The sequence below is a fragment of the Geotrypetes seraphini genome, chromosome 1 (genome assembly GCF_902459505.1).
Source record: "Geotrypetes seraphini chromosome 1, aGeoSer1.1, whole genome shotgun sequence".
NCBI classification, from domain to species: Eukaryota; Metazoa; Chordata; class Amphibia; order Gymnophiona; family Dermophiidae; genus Geotrypetes; species Geotrypetes seraphini.
Window position 1 is genome coordinate 30,518,747 of NC_047084.1, and position 27,600 is coordinate 30,546,346.

The window sequence follows — 27,600 nt, forward strand, 5'->3', positions numbered from 1 at the left end:
AATTTTATTATTTTGCACTTCGTCCCTGGCTCTAGATTATTTATAAATATATTAAATAGCAGCGGTCCGAGCACCAACCCCTGTGGAACACCACTCGTGACCTTTCTCCAGTCCTTCACTCCTACCCTCTGTTTCCTACCTGCTAATCAATTTTTGATCCATCTGTGTACGTCTCCTTCCACCACAGTTTCCGAAGTAGGCATTCATGGGGATGTGTCCATTTTTAATTTTTCTATCTGCCTGCGTACGTCTTCAAGGCTTACTTCCATGGATGTTAATTTTTCTGCTTGGTCTCCTTTGAAGATTTGCTCAGGTTCCGGTGTGTTGGATGTGTCCTCTTTTGTAAATACAGATGAAAAGAACATGTTAAGTCTTTCTGCCACTTCTTTCTCCTCCTTCACCACTCCCTTCCTATCTCCATCGTCCAGCGGTCCCACCTCTCCCTAGTTGGCTGCTTCCCTTTAACGTATTTGCAGAACGGTTTGAAATTTCATGCTTCCCTGGCTGGTCTCTCTTCATACTCTCTTTTGGCTTTTTCTTTTATGTTTACAACTTAGATTTAGATTGCAGATGTAAAATCTCTTTATTCAGCCCACAGCTGTCAGCATTTTTTCAAAATACCAGCTGTTGTAGGTTTTTCATAATCAGATATTCAGTGCTGGGTTGTACCTGGGTACAGACATTGAATATCCACATATAAAGTGGCTACTGGCATTTATCTGAGAACCAGTGATAATTCAGAACAGTACCTAGATAATTAACCAAAAATAATGTGCCTTAACTATGGGGCACTTTTACCAAGCTGTGGTAAAAAGTGGCCTTAGCATTCCCTTATTTAAATTCTTTCAATGTTTTTATTGTAGCTTTAAAAGTGACCTCCATCTATTTTTTGTGTTAATGGTTATGTGCTAATGTGTTTGGGTTTTTTTTAACTGTTTCGACAGCTTTTCAATGCTTGGCCTTTTTCGCATGTTGTATTGATCCAGCCTTGTTTTAACAAAGGACCTGTTATTTTTTTTCTGTTTTTTTTTTTTATTTATAAATCTTTATTCATTTTCTTATGTTACAACAAGTGTTTCAAATAAACTCATTAGAAACTTGAATATACACACTTGATTAACTCACATATTAACATCAAATTTAACATTTCTTAAAAAATTTAATATTATATAAAGTTATAATATTATACAAGAAATCTAAATTTATATAATTCTTATTGAATATAATAATCCCTCACCCCTCCCTCCCTCCCAATCAGTAATACATATAATCCACTTTATTGTAAATTCATTCTAATATTGATATAGTATGTAATAATCAGAAATAAAATCCCACCCCATTTCCCTCTAATCAAAAATCTTATCATGGGAAAAGTTAATCATTCATTACAGAAATCTGTTAACGGTCCCCAGACTTTTTGAAATTTACTCATATAGCCTTTTTGTGTTGCAATGGTGAGTTCCATTTTGTATATATGGCATACAGAATTCCACCAAAAATTGTAGTTTAACATATCATGTTTTTTCCAATTGTATGTTATTTGCTGCATTGCTATTCCAGTTAAAATAAACAGAAGTTTGTTGTTGCTTGCCGAAATTTGGCTTCTTGCTCTCATAGTTGTGCCAAATAAAATAGTATCATATGTCAAGGCTACCGGATTTTCCAACATCCTATTGATTTGAGGCCAAATTGATTTCCAGAATGATAAGATGAATGGACAATAGAATAAAAGGTGATCTAATGTCCCGACTTCAACATGACAGTGCCAGCATCTATTAGACTTAGAACTATCTATCTTTTGTAAACGAACAGGGGTCCAAAAAGCTCTATGTAAAAGAAAAAACCAAGTTTGTCTCATAGATGCTGACACCGTACATTTTAACCTCCAAGACCAAAGTCGTGGCCATTGAGATGCAGTAATTTGGTGCTTTATCTCAATGCTCCAAATGTCTCTAAGACCATTTTTTGTTTTTTTATTTACAAATCCAGATATTAATTTATACCGCTGTGCGGCTTTATGATCTGTTGAATCCATCTGGAAACATAAGAATTCTAAACTATGATAGTTAGTAAGGTTTTTCCATTCAGGGAACCCTACCTGAATGGATTGCTTCAATTGCAACCATCTAAAATATTGTGACTTATTAATATCAAATTTATGTTGCAATTGTGAAAATTCCAGCAACTTACCATTTTGTATTACATCATCCAAAATACGAATACCTGCTATCATCCAATGTTTCCAGATGATTTTAAAACCGCCAATTTTGATCTTGGGGTTTAACCAAATCGTTTGAGTTGTTGATTTACTTATTGGAATAGGAGTTAGATTACTTATATATCTTAGAGTTTTCCAGGTATCCATAAATATTCTATGCTCTTTATATAACCTTGGCATTTTGATACTAACTACGTGACTGAGACGCAAGGGAAACATAAGTCTCCATTCTAACCAGAACCAGTCTGGAATATTATCAGTGGGCTCTGGGAGGATCCAATACATACCTTGACGTAAGATATAGGCTTGATGGTACCTATAAAAATTGGGAAAATTTACCCCGCCCTCCACAATTGGCTTTTGCAATGACACTAAAGCAATTCTGGGATTTTTACCAAGCCAAATAAATTTTGTCAAAATCCTATTTAATTTTTTATAAAAAGATTCTTGAAAGAAAACTGGTATCATCCCATTTGGTAACAAACTACAGGCAAAATCATCATTTAAACAGTTTGTACTCTTCCCCACCAAGACAAATGCAAAGGATTCCATTGCTCACACATTTCTGTCACCTTTTGTAATTTGCATTTTTCATTACTTTTCATTGTTTCATCCACTGTTTTTGTAATCCAAATTCCCAGATATTTAATAGCCTCCTCCTTCCAAACAAAAGAGAAAGTATCGAATAAACCTTTTGTACAATGTACATTTAATGGAAGAATTTCTGATTTATTCCAATTTATCTTATATCCGGAAAACTTTCCAAATTCCTCAATTAACTCTAGCAATATGGAATGGTAGATTCTGGATTCCTCAAATATAATAGTAAGTCATCTGCATAAGCAGATATCTTATATTCTCTATCTGAGTGTGGTATACCCTGTATCTCCTTTACTTGTTGGATAGCTAATATTAAGGGTTCTAAAACAATATCAAACAGTAAAGGAGACAAGGGACAACCTTGTCTAACTCCCCTCTGTAAATTAAATTTTTCTGAAAAAGTATTATTAATATATAATCTAGCAGAAGGGGAGCTATACAATGTTTGTATTATTTGTATGAATCCAGGACCTATACCAAACCATTCCAATGCCTGATACATAAAGGTCCATTCTACTCTATCAAAAGCCTTTTCTGCATCTAGAGAAACAGCAAAAGTAGGCTCATTCATTTTCTTTGTTAAATATAATATGTGGAATGCTAATCTGGTATTATGAGATGAATGTCTTTGAGCAACGAATCCTGTTTGATGTATACCTATAATATGAGGGAGAGCTTTAGCCAATCTTAACGCTAATATTTTTGCTAATAATTTACCATCTACATTTATTAAAGATATTGGCCTATAGTTTGAAACCAAAGTGGGATCTTTATTTGGCTTTGGCAAAACAATAGTTAATGATTCTGCTATAGTGCCATTAATAGAACCTTTATTAAGTTGGTATTGATAAAGATTTAATAAATAAGGCAATAGATAATTTTGAAATGTTTTATAAAACTCCACTGTATATCCATCACCACCTGGAGCGGATCCAACTCTAAGGGATTTCAAAGCTGTTTCTAATTCTTTTAGTGATATTGGCTCTTCCAAACTTCGTTTTACATGTTCAGGAATTTTTGGACCCTCTAACATTTTCAAAAATTCTAACCATCTTTTTCTTTATCTAAATAAGTCTCGGAAGAATAAAGAGATCTATAAAACTTTAGGAACTGTTTTAAAATAGGCTCAATTTGTGTATATATTTCACCATTTTCATCTTTAATGGCAATTAATTTTGATTTTCTTTTCTTCGCTTTAAGATAATTTGCTAATATTCTTCCCGCCTTATTTGAGTTACCATAATACAATGTTTGCTGAAAAATAAATCTTTCCTAATCAACTTAGATGAGATATCATTATATTTACCTAAGTTTTAACAACTTTTGTTGAATTGAATATTCCCATTTTTCTATAAGTTTTGATTCTAAAATTTTAATTTCTTTTTCTAAGTTTAAAAATTGTTTTTTAATCTGTTTTTTAGATAAGCCGAATAAGAAATTATTTGTCCTCTCATTTGAAGCCTAAAAGCATCCCATAATATTTCCATAGAGATCTCATCATTATCATTCAATTGAAAATAATCCTTCATTTTTGTTAGAAGGTTCTCACAAAATATTGGATCAGCAAGCAATGTATTATCCATTTTCCAAATTGGTCTATTAGTATTTTGATCTGTGATCTTAATTTCAACCCACACTCCACCATGATCAGATAAAATGATTGGATCAATGGCAGCTTGTGTCACCTGATGTATCAAATGATTTTGAAATAAAAATATAATCTATTCTGAGAAAGAGTTATGAACATGAGAACAAAAAGAAAATTCCCGTCCATCAAAATGAAGAATTCGCCAAATATCTGTCAAATCACAAGATTGTACCAAATTATCTAATCCCAAAGATTTCATAAATCTACTTGGGTTTTTTATCCATTAGGGGATCCATAACAGCATTAAAATCCCCAGCTACTATTAAATTTTGAAGTAGCAGTGGCAAAATCAGTTGTTGAAGAGTCTTAAAAAATTCATTCCTGATTCGAATTAGGGGCGTATATATTAAATAAGTCTGGTAGTATTTCCCATTCTCATTTCCACATTTACCCATCTTCCATGAGTATCTGATGCCTTTAATTTGAATGAAGCAGAGCACTTTTTATAACTAGAATAGCAACCCCCGCTTTTTTCCCTATAGCTGGTGAGTAAAAACAGTGCTTGACCCAACCTCCTTCCAACTTATTAGATTCAATATTTGAAAGGTGGGTCTCCTGTATGAAGCATATATCCGCATTTTGCCTCTTTAAAAATAATAATGCTTTTTTCCTTTTTATCATATGATTCAGACCATTAATATTCAAAGATAGAATTTTAAGATCCATTTAAATTTTTAAAGTACAAATTTCCCAAAATTAAACAGTATATAATTGTTTTTAATAACTTATCCCATTATACTAAATGTTTTATAATGTCCCAGCCCCTACCCTCACCCATCCCTTTATTAAATATCTCCCCCCCTTCCCCTCCCTCCCACCCCCAATTATATACGAAAACTTGGATACGCAGATTGAGGTTAGGTATAAATAACTCCCACAAGCTATTACCAAATTCAGCTATAATTACTACAAATAAATTTCTCCTTTTTTTTTTTTTTCCCTTCTTTATATTCTAAATATAAAATCTCAGGATCTATATCAGAATTAAATAGGAATTATAAGGGAATCCTTATCTATACTTATTTATTTATAAGCTTGTTCTCAATCCTCAATGATATAGTATAAGATCCTTGCATCTAGATGATTAAAAAAAAAAAAATCAGGAAATAGCTTTAACCTCATGAACAACAATATTACAGTGTTTAAACATCAAAATGACATATTCTTAATTTATAATATATATATATATATATATATATATATATGAATATATATGAATCATAAGTATAGGAGAATTCCTAAGATGAAAACTAGGAGAGCCAGCAAATCAAAATAGCAACAGTGCTATCATTTCGAAGTATTAGAATAAGACGTTATTAAACCATAAAATATAAATATATATTATTTTTTTTTAATGAAGAATATACAGGAAAATTCCTAAGATGAAATTTGGATCTTACCAGGGAGGGCCAGTGGATAAAGTAAGAACGCCCTGTGTAAATTTTTTTTTTCCCTCCGACCCTTTTGAAACGCAAACTTAACCGGAAGTACCTCCTCTAGCAGGAAATCACCTAATTTAACAAATCATATTCTAGTTTTATCCTTGACATTATATTTGTTAATATGATTGAAGGAGATTTTCTCTTCCCTTGCAAGTAACGCCCCTTAAATTTCTATAGCCAATCAGCAACTATTTTAATTTAAGGTCAGTGAATAAAAAACAGTATTCTGCGCATAGATTTCAATCGGATCCCTTTCAGCTCCACGATGTTACATGTAAGTCTATTTTATTTTAAAAATCCAGAATCGAATTATGAAGATCAGATAAGATTTATGCCCTTAAGTTGGCCTGAGGGTAATGTTCTCTTCTTGCTTCTTATTAAGAATGTTCCATGTAGTTCAAATTATAGTTCCATCCACGTGCGATTCTATCCGTTATATTAGAAGTTTTGAGTTTTAACTGAAATTTTCCTGTATGTTTATATTATCAAAAGTCAAAAGTTATAATATGTGTAGATAATTAATTTTGAAAAGATCCTTTCAGATGTTCTTAAGAGGACATTGGTTGCTCATGTTGCTCAAGAAATTCCTGTAGTTTTTTGGGATCCGAGAAATTTTGAGTTGTATTATTTATTGTAATTTTCATTACTGCCGGATAAAGGAGCCTATACCTAGCCCCCAGGGATCTTAATTGGGGTCTCAAGTCTAGAAATTGTTTTCTTCTCAATGCCGTTTCTCTTGCAAAGTCAGGGACAATGTGTATTTTTGCGTCCTGACATTTGAGATTTTTATTCTCTTTGGTTAGTTGACAAATTTCTACTGCTTGTTGATGTCTCAGGAGTTTAAAAATTAAAGTTCTTGGACCCATTTGTGAGTTTTTCCTCTGAGTTGGTATCCTGTGTGCCCTTTCGATTTCTAATGCAGTTTTGAATTTTAATGGCAACACTTTAGGCAAAAATTGTTCCAAGAAAGTTATAGGGTCGTTTTTTTCCACCCCTTCCGGCATTCCGATAATTCTTAAATTATTTCTTCGTTCACGATTCCGGCTGTCTTCAAAGATCTCTTTTAATTTCTGTGACCTCTTTTCATATTGTTTTACTGTGTCTCATATCCATATTTATTTGCTCTGAGTTTTCCTCCAAAATGGTTATTCTATTTTCTGTCACCTCCACTCTTTTAGTGAGGATTGCAGCATCGTCCATTGCTTTTTGTAATTTTTTATTGCTGTCTAAAACAATCTCCTTAATTTGCCGTAATTCCTCCATAACGTCGGGGCTTTCGTCTGATGGTAACGGCACCTTTGAAGGAGGAGTGCTAGGCTCCGGCTTTGATCTTTTGTTGCTTCCTGTACCGGATCCTCCAGTCACCGATTCTCCTTTATTTTGTTTGCTAGATGCCATATTTTGATGTTATTAGCCGTTTTTCTTTAAAATTTAATTATTTTTGTAGTATTTTCTATAAATAGGCTTGTATGCACGGAGCTACTCACTCACCCAACCATCAGAGTTCGCGTCCAAGCCACGCCCCCGGACCTGTTATTTTGTGACTTACAACATTGCAGTGACCAATGATGCAGGTGTCTTTCAGTCGCCGAAACACAGTGCTGTGTCGGGTCCACAGCTTATATGTGTCCTTTATTGAAATAAACGAGATCTTTTCACATCAGTGATCTTCAGTGGAGTGTTCATTATCCATTCCCACTTTTTTCTGAATGTGCTAATGTTGCCATTAGCGTGCAACTTTAAAAAAAAGTTACTGCTGCCCATTTTGTAAACAGTAAGGGTACACGTGTTATCCATGCACTAACCAATTAGTGTGCAGTAATGTAGAACACCCACTATGTTCCCTGACACATTCCCTCAAAAAATATATCTTTTAGCATATGCGGATTTGGCACTTGCCACAGAATGACTGAGTGCATCCCATAGTACACCATTTTAAGCTATTTTAGGTGCACATTAGCACCTCACACAGCTTAGTAAAAGGGCCTCTTTATCCAGATAGTTATTGGCACCATTTAGATAGCACTGGTGTGGTTGGTGATAGTTTTCAGCAGCATTATCCAGATTATCAACTGATTAACCATTTCCCTTAACTGTATCCATGACATCCTGTTTGTCTGTCTAGATTGTAAGCTCTTCCAAGTAGGGACTGTCTTCTTTGTGACTCTGTACAGCGCTGTGTACGTCTGGTAGCGCTATAGAAATAATTAGTAGTAGTAGTATGCTGCTGATATCTGTGGCTGGCCCTGATGGTACTTGTATGAGTAGGAGTTGCTCAAACCCAGATTAGTGCTGCAGAACATTGACCCTTCATTGAAATCTGCAGCAAGTGTCATAAGATACTAGGCTGAACAAGAAAAGCATCTTCGGTTTTTAAATCAATGTAACTGTAGATGTTTGACTAAGTATAACTTGCTCTCTTTTAGCCTGATATTATATCTGAACCCTATGCATTGAAGAATGGAGATGAAGTAAAATTTGGGGAAACTGTTTTGTCCTTCCATGTCCACCCTGGCTGTGAAACCTGTAATGGATGTGAACCTGGACAGATCAGAGCACATCTCCGTCTCAATGATAAATCACCTACCTCTTCTGGTACAGTAATAATTTTTGAATTTTTAAACTGCCTTTCGAATAATAATACAAAAAGCAATATATATCATTTACCATTCTGTTATGCACCCTCTGGATTCTGTACCCAAGGTGTTTCATCTCAACTCATAAATCAGGTCTAGCAGAAAACCACACCCTTTTTTCTTCTACTCCTCCCACTTGGCTGAGGAATATAGAGCCCCCTGCAGTTTTCATTTCTGCAAGCGAGCCATGCAGTTATCTGCTTTGCTTCTTTTTCTTATTTTGGCGCTTAAGTTTGTATTTTTCTCTGTGACTTTAGTGTCTTGAGATCCCTTTGGAGGGGTTCTCTCTGCCTTGGAAAGGAAGCAGTATCCACAGAGCCAGACTTCAGCTTCACAGGGCAAGCTTTGGGTGGACCTGTGGAGCTAGCCTGCTGAGTGGCATCTTCATGACCTGCTCACTCAAGGGCCAGTTCCCATGGAGAACCCCCAGCGCAGGGCCTTGAAGCAGGTTGGTTCCATATTGCTACCATGTTCTTGCCTGTTTTTCAAGTTGCCTGTTTATTAATTCAACCTTTTTCTTGCAGAGCAGAACAGAATGCTGTTGTGTAATGAGGTGTTTCCCCTTGCCCCCTTTCTATCTATGTTTTGTTCTAGTGCTGTTCAGTTGCTTTTGGATGTAACTGTAAGGGGTTTTGTATTCCTCAAGCAAGTGGGAGGAACAGAAGAAAAAAGTATATGGTTTTCTGCAAGACCCAGTTCATGGGTTGAGATGAAAAACCTTGGGTACAGAATCCGTCAGGACTAACAGAAAGAAGATTACCAAAAGTAAAAACCTAATATTCCATTTTTTAATTTGTATGGTCTACAAGTTAAAATCATTCTAGATTTAACATGTTATATGCTGATCTTAATACAATACATGCTGTATACTGTGAAATGAATATAGTTAAGGCTACTGTGGCATAATTATTTATGTAGTTATTTTACACATTTATAATCCACTTACAGTGTAAAAAAGGGGTGGCCAAAAGGTCGATCGCAAAGGCAGTGTGAGTCAATTAATAGACTCGCGTTGCCTTGCATTCTGTTATTCCTAGTTCTATTATACCTGCTTCCCCGCCGCCAGGGGCCCACAGCCTTCCCCCCTCCCCCCCCCCCCGGAAGTCAATTCTGACGTCGGAGAGGAAGTTCCAGGCCAGCCATTTGCTATCTAGCTGGCACGGAACTTCCTTGCCGATGTCAGAATTAACGTTGTGGGTTTGTGGGCCTGGCACTTGTACGCACCTGGCCTGGTGGCGGGGAAGCAGGGAGAAATCGGCGGCAGCGATGGCTTTGGGGGGGAGCAGGGAGAAATCGGCGGTGGTGGCTTAGGGGGGAAGAGAGAAAGAAAGGGGGATAGGGAGAGAGAAAGGCAGAAAGAAATGGGGGTAGGGAGAGAAAAAGAAATACAGAAAGAAAGGGGGGTAGGGAGAGAGAGAAATAAAGACAGAAAGAAAGGGGGTAGGGAAGAGAGAAAGAAAGAAAGGGAGGCAGGGAGAGAGAAAGAAAAAGTTAGACTCATGGAGAGACAGAGAGAGATGTTGGTTGGGGAATGGAATGATGTCTGGACTTAGAGGAGAGGAAGCATACTGGAAGCAGAAAGAAAGAAATATTGGATTTACAATCAGAAGAAGGAAGTGCAACCAGAGACTCATGAAATCACCAGACAACAAAGGTAGGAAAAATTATTTTATTTTAAATTTAGTGATCAAAATATGTCCGTTTTGAGAATTTATATCTGCTATCTATATTTAGTACTATGGTCCCCTTTAACTATAGCAATAGCGGTTTTTAGCGCAGGGAGCCTATGAGCTTCGGGAGCAGCGCGGGGCATTCAGCCTAGCTCCCTGCGCTAAAAACCGCTATCGTGGTTTAGTAAAAGGGGAGGGAGTTTATTTGTCTAGTTTTGTATAGCTGTTACTGAAGCGACATTGCATATTTTAAAGTCATCTGCCTTGAACTCTTTGAAAAAAAATCCCCCCCCCCCCGAATATAAATGATAATTAACATTTTCTCTGCATACAGTGTGCTTTGGTTTTTTTTTTTTATGTTATTGTTGGTAGATCATTCTGACTTGGTCATTTTAAAAGTAGCTCGCAAGCCAAAAAAGTGGGCACCCCTGGTGTAAAACATAAGAGTACATAGTACAGTGGTACCTTGGATTACGAGCATAATCCGTTCCAGGAACATGCTCGTAATCCCAAATGCTCGTTTATCAAAGCGAGTTTCCCCATAGGAAATAATGGAAACTCGCTTTGATACGTTCCCACCCCCCCACCCCCGAGGCCAGCAGCGCTGCTCCCCCCCCCACTCGCAAAGACACCCCCCCTCAGCGTGTACCGGCCTCCCCCCGCCCGAACAACTTAAACCTATCCCCTCACACACACACCCCCCCCCCCCCCCCCGTCTGGCACCGGCACGCAGGCACAGATCTTGCCGGTGCCTAGAAGATCTTCCGGCTTCTGCCTGCCTTGAGCATGCATTGCATCTGCGCATGCTCAAGGACTTCTAATTGTCCCTCTTGTCTTGCAAAACACTCGCAAACCGGGTACTCGCAAACTGAGGTTTGACTGTAATTTAAAACTCACAATACATATATTACATACAAAAGGTACAAATATTATTTCCCAAATATAGCCATCATAAGTTTAACATCTCATATCACCTCAAATCCTTAATAAAGGTCCTGTCATAGTTACCGTATTTTTTTTGCGCCATAAGACGCACCCTAGATTTAGAAGAGGAAAACAAGAAAAAAACATTTTGAACCAAATTCTCCCTGCCAGGCTCTGCACTCAACCCCACATTCCTTGCCAGGCTCTGTACCCTGTCTTCCCTCTGGTGGTCTAGTGGTGGGCCGGAACAAGGCAAGCAGGGACAGGGCACAGAGCAGGCGGGTAGGCCTAGGGGTAAGCAGGCAGGGACCTGCCCCCCCCACCCCAGTATGTTGGTATCTTTTTTTTTTTTATCCCAGCGGTCCAGCGCTGTATCAGCAGGAGCTTTCTGCGCTCCTACCCTTCCCTCACTGGACGACTGCCTCCTGATGTCTTCCAGCAGCAGCAGAGCGGCGTGCAAGGCAGGCACAAGTTTTTTGCACGACTTCCTTGTCCTGAGCCACTCGCTGAATGGCTGCCGTTAGTTCTTGCAGGACTCATCCATCTGAAGCAGTGGAACTTCTTCATACTCCAAACTCCACCAGCTCAACTGGAACTTGAAGATAGGTATTATAATTTTTGCAGAATGACACATTTTTAGTAGGTCCCGTTTTGCCTCCCTCCCAAATGATGCTACAAACAGTTCACAGCATTATTTACGGTAATTTTAAATAACAAAATCCTGCTCCCAGAAGTTTACAAGCATTATTGCTGTATATGACTTTGCAGATTGCTACCATCCAAAAAGCTCACTTACAGCAAAACCTTCAGGAACTTACTGACCTGAGCTAAAGTATCACTGCCCGCACACTGACCTTTCTTTTCCCCACCCCCAGGGCTTTGTTGATAGCACCTCCTTACCTTGCCCACTTCGGCATTGCCCATGCTGATCACTTTAATACGCAGGGTCTTGCAAGCCTCCTTCCACTTCTGAAGGTTGGTCTCCAAGGCGGTAGCCGCCAATTCTCTGCTATCCCGAACGGAGGAGCATCGCCAGCGCTCCTGCATGCCAAACAATGAAGGCCGATGGAGCAGAGCGGGGTAGGACTTGGCGCTTCACTTCCAAACCCTATTCTGGAACGTGGTGAGGTCATAAACATGCAGAAGCATCGCTAGCGCTCCTACACGCCAAAGGAGGCCAGTGGAGCAGAGCGGGGCGGGGCTTGGCGCCTCACTTCCAAACCCCATTCTGGAACGCAGTGAGGTCATAAACATTCAGGTCTCTGTTCGGCTTGGGGAGACTCACCTCTCCTCTATTCATCTATTTAAATTTTACTTACAAGGCCATGGGTACAGGCGGGGTTGGCTTGCTTACATGGATAGGAAGTGGGAGAAAGTTTCTAAGTAGCAGCCATTCAGAGAGGCAGCCATTCAGTGAGGGAAGGGCAGGAGTGCGGAAACCTCCTTCCGATACAGCAGTGGACTGCCTGAATTTAAAAAAAGGTACTGGGGGAAGGTGTATTCGCTTCATAAGACACGCCCTTATTTCCACCCATTTTTTGGGGGGAAAAAAGTGTGTCTTATGGAACGAAAAATACAGTATCATCCTGATGTAACTGGCTAAAAATGGTACCTTGCTGTATGTTAAAATGTAGAGTAAGTGTTGTGTTTTTTGAGATAAGAGGTAATTTTATAATGTTTGCTTGGCTTTCATAGTGATGTTTATGTGTATAAATAGGAATTTTTAGAAAACTCTTGCTTGCAGGGTGTTTAGGTTGGAAGGAGGTTCGTTTTAGGGGTTCATAGTCGCGCGCGCGAGAGACCAGCATGCCGACAATGGAGGGCAGACAATTCAACGCAACACACCAGCGCGCCATGGGAAAACTTAGTTTTAAAGAGCTTCGAAGTGGGGTGTGAGTGGGGAACCCCCACTTTACTGCATAGTGTTCGCACTGCTGTTGGGGGGGTTTAATAATAATAATTAACTTTAATTATTGTATACCGCAGTACCATAACCGTTCAGAGCGGTTAACAGAGGAAGAGACTGTACATAGACAGCGATTTTGCCTGCTTAGGGGGTTGGAACCCTCCATTATAGAGAAAACTGAACTTTTTCCAATTTTTTTCGTGAAAAGTTCCGTTTTTTTCTGAAAAGTTCCGCTTTCTCTATAATGTGGGGGATTGCACCCCCCACAACTCCCAACGGCACCCCCCACACCCACCGTCGGAGCTCTTTAAAACTAAGTTTTCCCACAGCACGCTTGTGTCTTGCGCCAAATTTTCAGCGCTCGAGTGTCTGGCGCACGATTGGATGGGAACAGAAAGTATATGTATCTCTGATTGTAAAATAGGAAAAGACATATACAGTAAAATGTGGACATCGGCATTTACACCTGTTCAAGGCAGATATAAATGCAAACTAAGTGCTCATTTGGGGCTAGATTCACAAAACAAACCGATCGTGTACCAATTGGTTTGCAACCAGATTTCCCTCAGGCACAATTCACTAACCTCTCCTGCGATCCACTTCGATTCCGTGCATGCAAATGAGGAGAAACGCATGCAAAGTAGACAGGGATGCAATTCATCAACTAAATTTTCCAATCCGACTGAGCTGGCTGATCATCCCAAGAAGCTACTGCTGGGGACCAGTCGAAAATGTTTTTCCGACTCTCCGAAGCCTTCTCTCTGCATGCCCTGCTTTCTAATCTGCCACCCCAATGCTCTTCTCCTGCCTCCCGCTGTCCTGATCTGACTGCCCCAAACACTTCCCGCTGCCCCGATCTGCCTGCCCATAAACTCTTCTGAGTTGTGCCGCCCTGCACTCCTCTGCCCCGATCTTCAAACTGCCGTCCCTGCACTCCTCTGCCCAGATCTTCAGTCTTGAGGGGTTTTTTTGAAGCCTGTCAAGTCCTGATATTCCAGCTCTGCTGCCTTCCCTGTAGTGTGAGCCCATGGGTTTAAAGCGGTGTCACACTGCAGGGAAGGCGGCAGAGAGCAGGAGAGTCTGGGTGGCAAGAGCAGGGCATGGCAGGAGAGTCCGTGCGCTTCAAAAAAAAAAAAAAAAAAAGAACATATTGGAGTTTCCAAAATCCATCAGACCTGCCCGAATCGGACATAGAGCAGTCCCAATAGGGCAGGTTCGTAAATCTGGCTCTTGGACCTGTAGTTTGCAGCAATCCTTAAGAGATTAGTTGTGCTTATCTTTTGGTGTGTAAAACCATGTCCAAAGGTTGTCATTTTACTAGACTCCTTAACTGGCTCTTCCTGAGCATCCACTTACACAGACAATTTTCCATCCAAGTTCACTTATTGGCACTAAATATTTATGATAGCACTAAATTTCTAAACAAACCACTGTGCAACCTTATATTATTACTATTTAGTATTTTTACTATTAGCTAGATCTTCAGCAGTGGATCCAATTGGTCACTCTACCACACTTGGAGGTTTTGCACTAAAATCGTTATTGATCCAGACAATATATATACTTTTTATTTTTCATAAATTATTCTTTTTTCATTTTATCGAACCTTTTGTTTAAAAGAAAGGTTTTTCACTTATTTGATTTTGAAATTGTCAGCTGGGGACTCTCTGACATGTTTCGTCACTCTAGATGTATCAAGACTTTCCCCCTGTTTTACCGCCATCCTTCCATCTTGATCTATTACTTTTTTTAAACAAAAGGTTAGAAAAATGGAAAAAGAAAAATTTATGAAAATAAAAGTATACTGTCTGGATCGATGACGATTTTTGATATAAGGTTGCACAGTAGTCAAGAAGTAATAGATCAGGACGGAAGGACAGCAGTAAATGCTTAAATAAATAAAGCAGGGGACAGCCTTGATTCAGCTAGAGTGGTGAAACATGTTGGAGCGTCCCAAGCCAACAATTTAAAAATCAGATTAGTGAAAAAAATGGGAAAAGAATAATTTATGAAAAATAAAAGTATACCATCTGGATCGATGACGATGGATGCATTGCCATAGATCCATTTTCCACCTAGATATCCTGTGCAAAACTGGGCTTAAATGTCACAGTGAACCTTGGGTTTCCATTCTTAAATAAAATAAATGCTTGTGTGAAGGTCAGTCCTATAATGCACCACAGGACCCTTGATGTGCTTTTCAGACTGAATTAACTGTTCCTTTGATGACATCTGCTGGTTGAGATGGGAATTACCAGGTTTTTGAAGCAATTTCTTCCTGTGTTGTCAGTTAGATACTGACTAATAACTCAGGGCAAGATTCTCAAAAGTTTAACGCCGTCACTAAACTGTTTTATCCCAGGACAAGCAGGCAGCATATTCTCTACATGTGGGTGACGTCATCCACGGAGCCCTGTCGCAGACAGCTTTTCAAGCAAACTTGATTGAAGATCTCAAGTTTGCTAGCACTGCCCACACATGCGTGTCTTCCTGCTCCACTAGAGGGCGCATCCCCTCCTCGTGGTCTTCAGTTCTTAGTTTTCCGCGGAGCCAGAAAGCTCTGTCTCTCTTCTCTGCAATCTCTAAGTGCCTTTCTAGCACCGTGGCTTTCTTGTTTTTATACGGGAGTCGCTGTGCACGTTGTTACTTGTTTCCTGTTCTTTATTTTTCGGTTTTTGTTTTTTGGTTCGGCGACCGGGAGCTCCCGGCGTGGCCGCCTAGCCTCGAGTGGCTGCGGCCGTCTAAACTTATGTCCCGGCCTCTCACCGGGTTTAAGAAGTGCTCTCAGTGCGGGCAGGTTATATCCATCACTGACCCGCACCTCTGGTGTATCATGTGCCTGGGTGCTGATCACCTGACGAGTCCTGTTCTTGCTGCGCCACGCTTCAGCTTCGTGCTCTTCGACAGCGTAGGACCAGGATTGCGGAGCTTATTTGCCAATGGAAGCCGCTCCTGCTTCGGGCCGTCGGCCTCGGTCTCGAACGTCGGTCTCGAAGACCCTCGGCCCCGGGAAAGTTTCCCATCGACTTTGAAGGCCTCGGGGACCTCGACCTCGAAGACTTCAGCTCCGGGTAAGTCCCCTCTTCCTCCTTCAGGTTTAGCTCCGGCTACTGAAGAAGCCTTCCTCAAGAGTCCCTGGCCACCCAGGTGGTGAGTGTAGTCCCGCCGGCCTCGACAAGACCCATCATCTAAACCCTCCAAGCATTGCTTCCACCACACGGGAATACTCATCCTCGAGGTCGCCCTCGGTGGAACGCACTGCGGCACCTGCCCGGCCGAATATGGTCACGGTGCCGATGTTTGAGGAGGTGCTGAAGGTTATTATCTCCTCAGCTTGCTCCGGCCTCAACCTCGCGAGCGGTGGACCAGCCTGAGTGTCGTGACGAGACTTCTCGGGACAAGGCACGCCGGTCTCGGCGTCTGTCCTCGTCGGATTCCTCGCCTCTTCCATCAAGGCACGTTTTCTCCCTCGAGCCGACCTCAGTCGATACGCCTAGCGAAGCGTCCTCGGACTCCCCCCCCCCCCCGAGGCGGGGCAGGTCCCCGGGTCCTCACACTACTGGCTCACATTAAGCCCTTGGACCTCACTCTGTGCAACCCGAGTCTGTTGAGGTCGCCGGTCCGGTTGGATTCCCCGATCCGGGAAGAGGCCTACCTCGGGGGACCCGGGCCTCATATTCCCAAGGTTTGTCTTCGGGCCGAGGTTCTACCGGGGCATCGTCCCCGGACCTCGACGGTCCATGCCTTGCAGTCCTCCCTTTTAGAGACTTGGAGGAGCAAACTCTCCGTCGACGCCTCCTCGTTCTTTCAGCGGGGCTTCCTCGGTGGATACGGATGTTCCCCCGCACTATTCTAGGGAGGCTTCCCCCTCCTTTTTGGTGGCTCCTGCGATCTTGTTCTACCACTCCCCCGGAGAGCACTCTGAGAGCAGGCCCTCTTCCTTCACTAGATTTGTGCAGGATATGGGGAAGGCCTTGCACCTGGACCTTCAGGCCGACTCCAGGTATACTAAGGAGTTCTTGGAGGAGATGGAGCTCCTAGGGAATCCCTGTCTGAATCCGGTCTTGCAGCAAACCTTCTTTCGCAATCTGGAGACGCCCTATGCTATTCCGGCTATTCCCTCCAAAATGGAGTCTCGGTACCGGACGGTGCCGTGCAAAGAGTTCGAGAAGGCACAGCTTTCTCATCAGTCCTTGGTGGTGGAGTCTACCCTTAAAAAGTCTCACCCTTCCAAGGTCTATGCCGCTGTCCCGCCTAGGCGGGAGGGCAGGACTATGGACAAGTTCGGCCGGCACCTGTATCAGAACTCCATTGATGGCGAACCGAGGTCCTGAATTATAACTTCACCTTTTCCTTTTTTTTTTTTTTTTTTTAAATCATTTTTATTAGTAGTAGTGAGTCAACATATCTCAAGTGGTGCATTTAGTCCCTGCCATCTTTCAAGGACGCCTTGCCTTCTGTGCGCCAGGCGGAGTTTAACCGGCTGGTAGATATACTGTCGCAGCTTCGGCTGTACATGTTCCAGGCCTCCTATGATGCGTTTGAGCTATCGTCTAGAGTCTCGGCCTTCACGGTGGCCATGTGTTGTCTGGCTTGGCTCTGCATTGTCAATATGGACCCCAACCTGCAGGACCGGTTGACCAATCTTCCATGCTTGGGGAATGAGCTGTTCGATGATTCCATCGAGGCGGCCATGAAGCGCCTCTCCGAACATGAACACTCTCCTTCGCTTCTTTGGTCCGGGCCAAGCTGAAACCCACTCCGCCCAAGACCTACCGGCTACCTCCCTGGCGGTACCCGCAGAAGTCCACGCCAGCGTTTTCTCGCCTTCCGCCTCGGTGGCAGAGGGCTCCTCCTAAGCCTTAGACCCCCGCTGCGCCTAAGCAGCAGCCGTCCTTTTGACTGGCCCGGCGGGAGGGGGCTAGCCCCTTCCGCCTTGGAGGTTCCCCCTTTGCCCATCAGGAGATGTCTCTGCGCCTTTTATCAACGTTGGGCGGAGATCACTACGGATTCTTAGGTCCTCTCCGTCGTTCGGGAGGGGTACTCCCTCAACTTACGGGCTCTACCTCTGTACAGATGCCCACTCTCTCCTGCTGCAAATAAAAAGCAATTAACAAAAAAATCATGCCCGACCCGAACGTGCCGCCCCTCCCCCCCTCTCCCCACTGCAAATTTAAAAAATAATTAACAAAAAAATCCTACTTGACCGGAATGGCCTCTCCATCCCCGGCAGCAGGAGAGATGCCCACTCTCTCTTGCTAGTGGTGAAACCCCCCCCCCCCCGTCTCCAGTGCACCCTTCCCCCTTACCTGAACAGTTGAGCCGGCAGGACGGAGATGGACATCTTCATTGCAACTGCTGCTGCATCATCTAAACTGGGTATTCCCCTCCCCGGTGCATCTTGGGATGCACCAGGGCGAGCCTGAAGCTCAGATTAGCCCAGAGTGTTTAAGGCCCCTTCTATGGTTTGGGCCTAAACACTCTGGGCCAATCAGAGCCTCAGGCCCCTCTCCGGATGCATCAGGAAGGGTCCTAGGGCTCTGATTGGCCAGAACACCCCATAGACGGGGCTTTAGGCACCCGGGCTAATCAAAGACTTAGGACCCTTCCTGATGCATCCAGGGAGGGGCCTGAGGCTCTGATTGGCCCAAGATGTTTAAGGCCTTAAACACTCTGGGCCAATCAGAGCCCCAGGCCCCGCACCGGGGTGGGGAATACCCAGTTTAGAAGACACAGCAGCAGCTTAAATGAGGATGTCCATCTCCGTCTGGCTAGCTCATCTGTTCAGGTAAGAGGGAAGCGGTGCAGCGGAGACAGTGGAGAGGAGTCACTACTAGCAGGAGAGAGTGAGCTTCTCTCCTGCTGCCAGGGGGAGGGCAGTCAAGTCAGGCAGGATTTTTATTTAATTATTTTTTTATTTGCAGCAGGAGAGAGTGGGCATCTCTCTTGCTGCTGGGGGGGGGGGGGGAGTCGCGGCCAGGATGTTAGGGAAGGGGTGTTGAATGGGCATCTCCTGCTACCTTAGCAGACTGTCGCCTTTTAATATGGGTTTTTGAAAATCCTGGCCCCAGTCCATATGGTGCAAAGCATCTGGCCCAATGAGAAAGGAATAAAAGTGGGCTGCACACTGTTGAGAGAGGACAGAAAAACACCAGAAAGAAAGGGTATCATACGGAGAATAGGGAATTGAGTTAAGTAAATGACACCACAATGTGTTAAGGATGGTCCATGAGTGGAGAGGAGCTGAGAAAGGTCTGTGAATATGGTAGGAAGATGGAGTATGGGAACAGCAAAAATTGGTAAACAGCAAAAGGGGAAAGCTGAACGAGAGTAAGAGATTTAGGACAGTGCAAGACAAAACTATAGATAGTAGTGGAAACTTGGGTGGGAAGCTTGAAAGAGCAGGGCTGCTTCATGAAGGGAAACTAAGAATACACCTAGGGAACTGAAGAGGAAAAGGTTGGAGAGAACAGGAAGTTAGACAGGAAGATAGAGGCAAAGAAGTGAAAAAGATTGATGACATTGAAATGGATAAAAGTAAAAAAAAAGAAAAATGAGAATGGAGAGGGCCATAGCAAAATACATGGAAAAATCTAAAAGACACAGATATTGTGAAATCCAATATTAGTAGTGTGTAACTTTTTCACCTGGAGAGTGCAAGGTAGAAGGAAACACTAACCTATGAGCCCAAACCAAAAAACACAGAGGAGGAAAAAGCCTCAGAAACAAACGTCCCACTCCACAGCGGTAGTTAAAGGTGTTCAGGCGATAACCTCATTGGCATAAAAATCCTCCTCTAATGTCTGGAAAAAAGCTCTGTGCAGTACAGTGCAAAAGCTTAATGTAATAAAGACAAGAAACATTCAACTTATCTTGAAGAACAATCGCTACACCAACGATGGCCAGTGTTTCACAATTCTGCTGCCTCAGGTTGTAAAAAAGCTGATCGGGAACTTGAGCTTATCTTCTGCTAAAGCTTCTGATGATGCTCAGTAGTGCTGCCCGATTCAGGAAAAAATATTTCAATTCGATTCGATTCAGCCTATTGAATCGATTTTTTGATTCAATTCGATTTTCCTGCTCAATTAGGTGTTTTTTTAAAAAAACATCCTAGTGGGTTTATTTTATAGCCTCTTTACCCCTTTTATAGCCTCTTCACCCCATTTGCCCTCTCCTACCCAAACTGGCGCTGTGGTGTTAAACAAAAATACTTTTCCTTTCTCTGTTAAATCCTAGCTCACATTTGCAGTCTAACACCAGCTCTAGAAGGATACACATTTCAAATCTGACATATTGTAATCTCAAAACAAAAAGTAAAATTATTTTTTTCTACCATTTGTTGTCTGGTCATTATTTAAATTAAGTTGGTCCCACGCTCTGGTTGTCTTCTGATAACGTGCTTGCCAGGGTCTCCTTCTTTCTCCGTGCTAACCATCCATCTTCCATCTCTGTCCTCCCCTTCTGTTTTCCTTCCCTCCCCTGGAGGTTTGGCATCTTTCCTTTTTTGTCTCCATCCCCTCAGCTGCAGTGATGGACCCCCACCATCCCCAGATTCACCATCTCCTTTTCTTAACTACCTTTTCATCCTGCATCTCTCCTTCCTTCCCCACCACCCCAGGGTTCACCATCTCCCATTCTCTTCCCAACTACCCTCCTATCCAGTATCTATACCCCCTCTACTCCATCCCTTGTGTCCAACTTCTCTCCTTCTGTTCCTTCCCTCCCTAAATCCCATTGTCCACCATCTCTCTCCCTCTCCTGTTTTTAGATCCATTATTTCTTCCATCCCTCCTCCATCTCCCTCCCCCATCTCTCCTCTCCATGATCTCCCCCAAGTTCATCTCTCCATGAACTCTCCATAATCTCCCCCAAGCCCATCCCCCCTCCACTCTAGTGAAGAAACCTATCAAGTTATCTAGTTCCAGGGTGAATCCTTCAGGCCAATCTGGGATTTCTGGCAGCCTCATGCAGTTTTTATTTGCTGTGATTTATTATGTAATTTGCATGTTCAAACAAAAGTAGAAAAGGCCTTTTTTTCTCACTATGTACATAAGCATTTGAATTTGCCCAAAAACAAAAACCTACTCCCCTCACCCAAAACAGAATCATATTTGCCTTGTATTTCAAACCTTTCCAAGTAAAGGACAACCAGAGAATACATGATTTACCTGCGTTCCTGTCCGGCCACCCTAAAACGACTAAACCAGTGATCTTTAAGGCCTTTAAATCAATGGCAGCTCTTCAGACCCTAAATGAGGCCCCCATTGAATTTTTTTTTCTTTTGACTGATGTTAATAGGGAAACCTATTGCTATCCACTTACCCTGCAGCTACTGTGCAGTGAGATTTTTTTTTTTTTTTTGGGGGGGGGGGTTTGCACTGTGATGGCCTCTCCAAACAAAAATTTTGCCCTTCGCCCTTCCAGGACCAGCTCAGATCCTCATCAGAGCCAGGGACACAGAACTAGCCTGGCAGGTTCACTTCTGGGTGCATGGAGAGCAGCCATCAACAGGGGGAAAGGGACTACAAGACTACTGAGGTGAGGATGCCATCGATACGTGCTTATCAGCATCTTTCGCCCCCTTCAGGCAAAAATGCCCGTCAGTGCAAGCCCCTCGGCCACTCACTCCGTGTCCTGGCGGAACCGGTGAATGGACTGCAGGTCGATGATGAAGGGCACCAGCTGCAGGTCCACCTTGCCCAGCACCACGCTGCCCCGGGCATCCTCCTTCAGCACGGTGGCCGAGTAAGGTCGCCAGCGGCCCTGCTCATAAAGCCACTCTCACACCACCATGCGGGCTAGGTTCTGCGGGGGGAAGCCCAGGCCGACATGAGGCATCAGCACTTGCCACAGGGGTTTCAGCTGCTCCCTCCCGGGTCCTTCCTCTTTCACTTTGGCTAGGAGCAGCCGCCTGCAGGTGGAGGACGATCGGTTGGCATGGTTCTTGGGCTTTTGCTGTGGGGCGGGCAGGCAGGCATGCTTCCCCGCAATCCGCTCTTCCCACAAGGGGGGGGGGATGATCAGAAATCAAACCGGAACGGAAAATGGCCAGAACGCCCGAAACGAATCGCACGCTTCTCTAGACCTTTCATTATTACTATTTTTATAACTTACTACTACTTTTTAGCCTCCCTTTGCCGAAGTCCATGCTTCTGATGTAACTTCCGGTTTCGCAAAACCGGAAGTTACATTAGATGGACGGACTCCGGCGGCAGAGGGAAACCCTTCTAGCAAGGGGGCCGACTTGAATCAGTGAGGTTGTTTTTTTGTAAAAATGAATCGATTCAAATCGATTCACCCAAAGTGAATTGGTGAATCGATGCGAATCGGACAGCACTAATGCTCAGGCAGGACTGGGGCACCATGATCTCCTCATAATTCCTTACTGTGGCCAAAGAAGATATGATTCCTCCTCCTTTTGGCATTGTCCTTCTAAAAACCATGGATATCGGTGCATTTTCAGACTCTCATCACGCAGAATGTGGGGGAGTCTTCTGCATCCCAACCTCCAATCTCTGGCCTCCATGGCTTGGCTGTTGAGAACATAAAATTTGCATCCTTTCAAATGCCTAATGGTGTTTCCAGGGTCCTGCTGGCTTCCAGGAAAGTTTCCACTAAAAGGTGTTATACTGAATGGAAGAGGTTTGCAGTTTAATGTGAGCAAGGCCCTAGGTCCTTTCTTGCATAAAACTTCTAGTACCTTCTAAACCTTTCTGAGTCTGGTTTAAATCCAGCTCTATAAGGGTTCATCTCAGTTCAACTAGTGTTTACCATCATCAGGTAGAAGGTAAGCCCATCTCTTTACAGCTTCTAATTGTTTGTTTTATGCAAGATTTGCTTCTGATAAAGTTCCCTTTCAAAACGTGTTATGGGACCTCACTACCGTCTTTGCCCAGCTAATAAAAGCTCCTTTTGGTCTACTTGACTCTTGCCATCTGAAATACCTGATCTGGAAGCTCTTATTTTGGGGGGGGGGGTCATCTCAGCTTGCAGGGTTTGTGAGCTTCAGGCCCTAGTAGCAGATCTACCTTCTACAAAATTTAATTATAACAGAATAGTTCATCATACACATCTTAAGTTGCTTCCTAAGGTGCTGTTGGAGTTCTATCTTAATCAGTCAGTTGTCTTCCTACATTTTTTCCTGAAACCTCATGCCATCTTGGCTAAATCATACTGTACACTTTGGACTATACACACCTTTTCCTTCTATCTAGAGCAGACTAAAACCCATATACCAGTGATTTTCAACCTTTTCATCTCATGGCATACTAACAAGGCACAAAATTTGTCAAGGCATACCATCAATTTTTAAGGATATTTATTTTATCATTTATGAATATTTAGATTGTTTAAATTTCAATAAATGCATGTTTTGCATCTCATTACTATGCAAATACCTCAACACAACTTGGTCACATTAGTAATTAAAAATGATAGTAAAATAACCTCATGTTTTTGCTGGGGATATTTCACCACCCGGGAGCTTCGGACTACAAAGCTGTGGCCCGATGCTCCCAGGTCAACAGAACAGGGCCCCAAGAATAATGCCTCTTGTGAGGTGTCTCTTAAGCTGTGTTATTCTCTTAACATGGAATTCAGCAAGCTGTGGGACTCAGATCGTGTAAGTTGCTAAATCCCACAGAAAATCAAGGTGCCATAAAAGGTGATGTTACCGCACCTTGATAATTAGCCCCCTAAATGTTAGTTGTGTTAATACTGGTAATGCTACTATTGCATAATGGAAAGCAGACACTTACATTCTTTTGTAAAATACACTCCTACCACATACCCTTCAGTGCCTGGTTCTACGCACCCTGTTATAGAATTATGTGGCCACAGTCTTTCTGTATATTTTATGAGAATATAATAAACATGGTAAACATAATGGGTTTTGTGATGTAAAGCTATTCATATATATTGATAATTTTCCACATTTATTTTCATTTAGTTGGTCTTCTACTGAGCAAAGAAGAAAAAGAATTAGTAAGGAGAAAAGAACTGAAACAAATGCGTGTAAAATATGGCTTACAGGTAAGTTAGGGGACGTGCGCTGTTATAACAATTTGTAGGTGTCAGGAGACAAAACATTGCTCCCTTTTTTAAATTCTGCTCTCGTACATAAAGCATTTAATGAATTATGCCATTTAGTATGTTTTGTACTTAGCTATATGAAATCAAAGTGGTACATTTTCATGGTTGAAGTAGCATTTCAGCCTAAAAATCTGAAAACAGTGATGAACCTCTCAGTGCTGCAGAGCCACCAGCAGGCAATGTAACTCCTTGGCTGGTCAATGCCACAGCAGATAGTCCTATTCTTTGGTCCTTCAAAGCAACTACATGGATTTTTGACTGGTATTGTGACCTGGATTGGTCTGATTGGCCACTGTGGAAGCACGATACTGGGCTAGATGGACCATTGGTCTGACCCAGTATGGCTATTCTTATGTTCAATACCTTTGAATCCAATGGGGCATCAGTCTTTGCAGCTTGAATCAAAGATGTCGATCAGTTTTTCTTCAGAATTTGGTGGTCCTAAGTGGAATCTTATTGCAGATATTACAATTAGGGACATCATGACCATGCACCAGAGACCATTTGGCAGTCCTTGTAATAGTTTATTATATATATTATTTAGTTCTATGTGGAGCACTTATTTCATCTATGGACCTGCCTCTCAAGCTTTTGTGACAAAAATTGAGGCAAATCTTTACAAAAACTTAGGCCTCTTTGGGGCCACTTTTGTTCACTGTTACCAAAAAAAACAGGCACCAGAGAAGTATTGGAGCACAACAGAGGAATCGGTGTTCTGCAATCCGTAATCAAAGATGAAAAAACATAGCAGAAACACTTAAAATGAACAGCTTTGTTCAACAATCAAAGAATGAACATATAGGAATAGCCTGACATGGACCATGTTTTGTTCTGAGGATGGTCTGCATCAGGGACAACTACAACAAAACACATGTCAAATCATATCATTAAAAAATAAAACAAGCATACTTGCAAAAGGCCAATCATAAAAAAGCTCAAAACAACTAAAAGAAAAAATATATAAATAATAAAAATCTATAACAATGATAGACACATAAATACATATCAATGTAAATGAACTCAAAAATGTGTAAATAAAGCAAAGATACTTACCTGTAGCAGAAGTTCTCCGATGACAGCAGGTGCATATGTGCATATGTGGGTGATGTCATTCACGGAACCCAGTATGGACACTGCCAAGTGCACTGTTGCTTTAAGTCATAAGGCAGTGCCCATAATGCACATGTGCGCATGGCAGTGCCTTCCTGCTCGAATTCAGCTCGTAGGACCATCAGTTCAGTAACAAAGCTAAGAAGCCAAGTAAGGGATATGGGTGGTTGTGAGAAGCTGATTCAGTATGTTTGTGAGTAGCATTGCTGAAGGGTTAGAAGGTAAGGTTAGACTTTTTGCGGATGATAACAAAATTTGCAACAGAGTGGACATCCCAGAGGGAGTGGAAAACACAAAAAGGATCTGCAAAGGTTAGAAGAATGGTCTAATGTCTGGCAACTAAAATTCAATGCAAAGAAGTGCAGAGTGATGCATTTGGGGGGTTGAAATCCGAGGGAACCGTCTGTATGTGCTGGGAGGTGAGGCTGATGAGCACTGACGAAGAGAGGGACCTAGGGGTGATTGTGTCTGAAGTTCTAAAGATATCTAAACAGTATGATAAGGCGGTGGCTGTAGCCAGAAAAATGCTAGGCTATATTGAAAGAGGAATAACCAGCAGAAGAAGGGAGGTGTTGATGCCCCTTTATAGGTCATTGGTGAAGCCACACTTTTTATTGTGTTGCAATACTTTGGAGGCCATATCTGGTGAAGGATATAAAAAGACTTGAATTGGTCCAGAGAAAGGTGAAAAAAATGGTAAGGGGTTTGAACCAAAAGAAGTATGAGAAGAGACTTGAAGAGCTAAATATGTTAGGAAATTCTTTCTCACAGAGAGGGTGGTAGATGCCTGGAATGCCCTCCCGAGGGAAGTGGTGGAGAGGAAAACAGTGATGGAATTCAAAAAAGTGTGGAATAACATAGAGGATCTCTAATTAGAAAACAAAGGATATAAATTAAATAACTAAGGCTGATATTGGACAGACTTGCACGGTCTGTGTCCCATATGTGGTGATTTGGTCTAGGATGGGCTGGGCTGGGGAGGGATAAATGGGAACTCTACTAACTTGGAACATGAGGATGTTACTGGCCAGACTGTATGGTAGATATCCTGCAAATAGGATAGTTGGATAAGCTGGAGTGAATTTGGATGGCAACTTCAGCATTTGGAACCTAGGACAATACCAGGTGGACTTTACAGTCTATGACCCAGAAATATGTTTATTAAAAAATGTTTATGTTTATTTAAAACTTTCTTATGTTCTATACTGCATAACAGCCTAAAAAAGGATCCAAGCGATGTACAATATATAATACACATTCATTAAGAAAGGAACTCCATTTAAAAATAGGATAGAAAAAAATAAATGGGCAGACTTGATGGACCGTTCAGGTGTTTTTCTGCCATCATTTACTATGTTACTATGTATATGCCCATTGTCCTCATAGAACACCTACTACAGGTAAGTATCTATACTTTCTCCAAGGACAAGCAAGGATATTATGTTCACACGTGGGACTCCTAAGCTGCCACGATTTTGTCTCTGGAAGAGCCTGATGAAACCCTACAGGGTTGGAGGGAAAGTTGGCTTTAAGTAGAGAATAGATTTTGCAGTACTGCTTGTCCAAGCCGACTGTCTCTTCTGGAGTTGTGTTCTAAACAGTAATGAAAAGTAAACATATGGACTGAGGACCAAGTAACTGTTTTGCAGATTTCTTCAATAGATGCAGAGTGTAAGTGAGCTACCAAGGCAGCCATAGCCTGTACATTGTGGGCTGTTACATTGCCTTGTAGTATCAACCTACCCAGAGTATACGCAAAAGAGATACAGTCTGATAACCAAATGGAAATGGTTCTTTTGGAAACAGCAACTCCTAGACAAATATTTGGGAGGAACCTCTATGTGGTTTAGTGCAGGCCATGTAGTATGCCAGAGCACGCTTGTCCACAGTGGCATTCAGAGCAATAGTACGGTGCTGGGTTTGGGCCCGCTTTGACCTCATGACCGTGACAAGAAACAAGAAAGTGGATTGCTTCTTTAGTCAAAGATCCGAGCCAAGAAGCGAGGGGATCGACACTCTGGTGCGGCCATGGCCTGAGGAGATTCTCTTGTATGTCTTTCCTCCTTGGCCGATGTTCAACCGGATCATTTGATGGATCACGACCCATTCAGGCTGCTTCATTCTAGTGGCTCCAGATTGACCTTGTAGGCTGTAGTTCGCAGATCAGATAAGTCTGCGCAGGAGTTGAAGCCTTCAGCTTACATGCCTATCCAGACCTCCTCCTGCTGAGTCCAGTAGCCATAGAAGTTCCAGGTCACTTTGCTCTTACCGCATGGCTCTTGAGCACGCAGGCTTAGAGCACAAAGGATATTCTGCTGTGGTTGTTGATATTCTTCTAAAGTCTAAGAAGTCGGC

General features: G+C 42.3%; 1 protein-coding gene across 1 annotated transcript in view; it reads left to right on the forward strand.

Moving 5' to 3' along the window:
- AGGF1 (angiogenic factor with G-patch and FHA domains 1) overlaps positions 1–27,600 on the forward strand; it is a 153,447-nt gene that overhangs the window by 103,251 nt on the left and 22,596 nt on the right. Inside the window, exons 14-15 of the mRNA XM_033929321.1 lie at positions 8,335–8,503; positions 23,993–24,075. Coding sequence (XP_033785212.1) covers positions 8,335–8,503; positions 23,993–24,075 — 252 coding nt within the window. The remainder of the gene's footprint in view (positions 1–8,334; positions 8,504–23,992; positions 24,076–27,600) is intronic.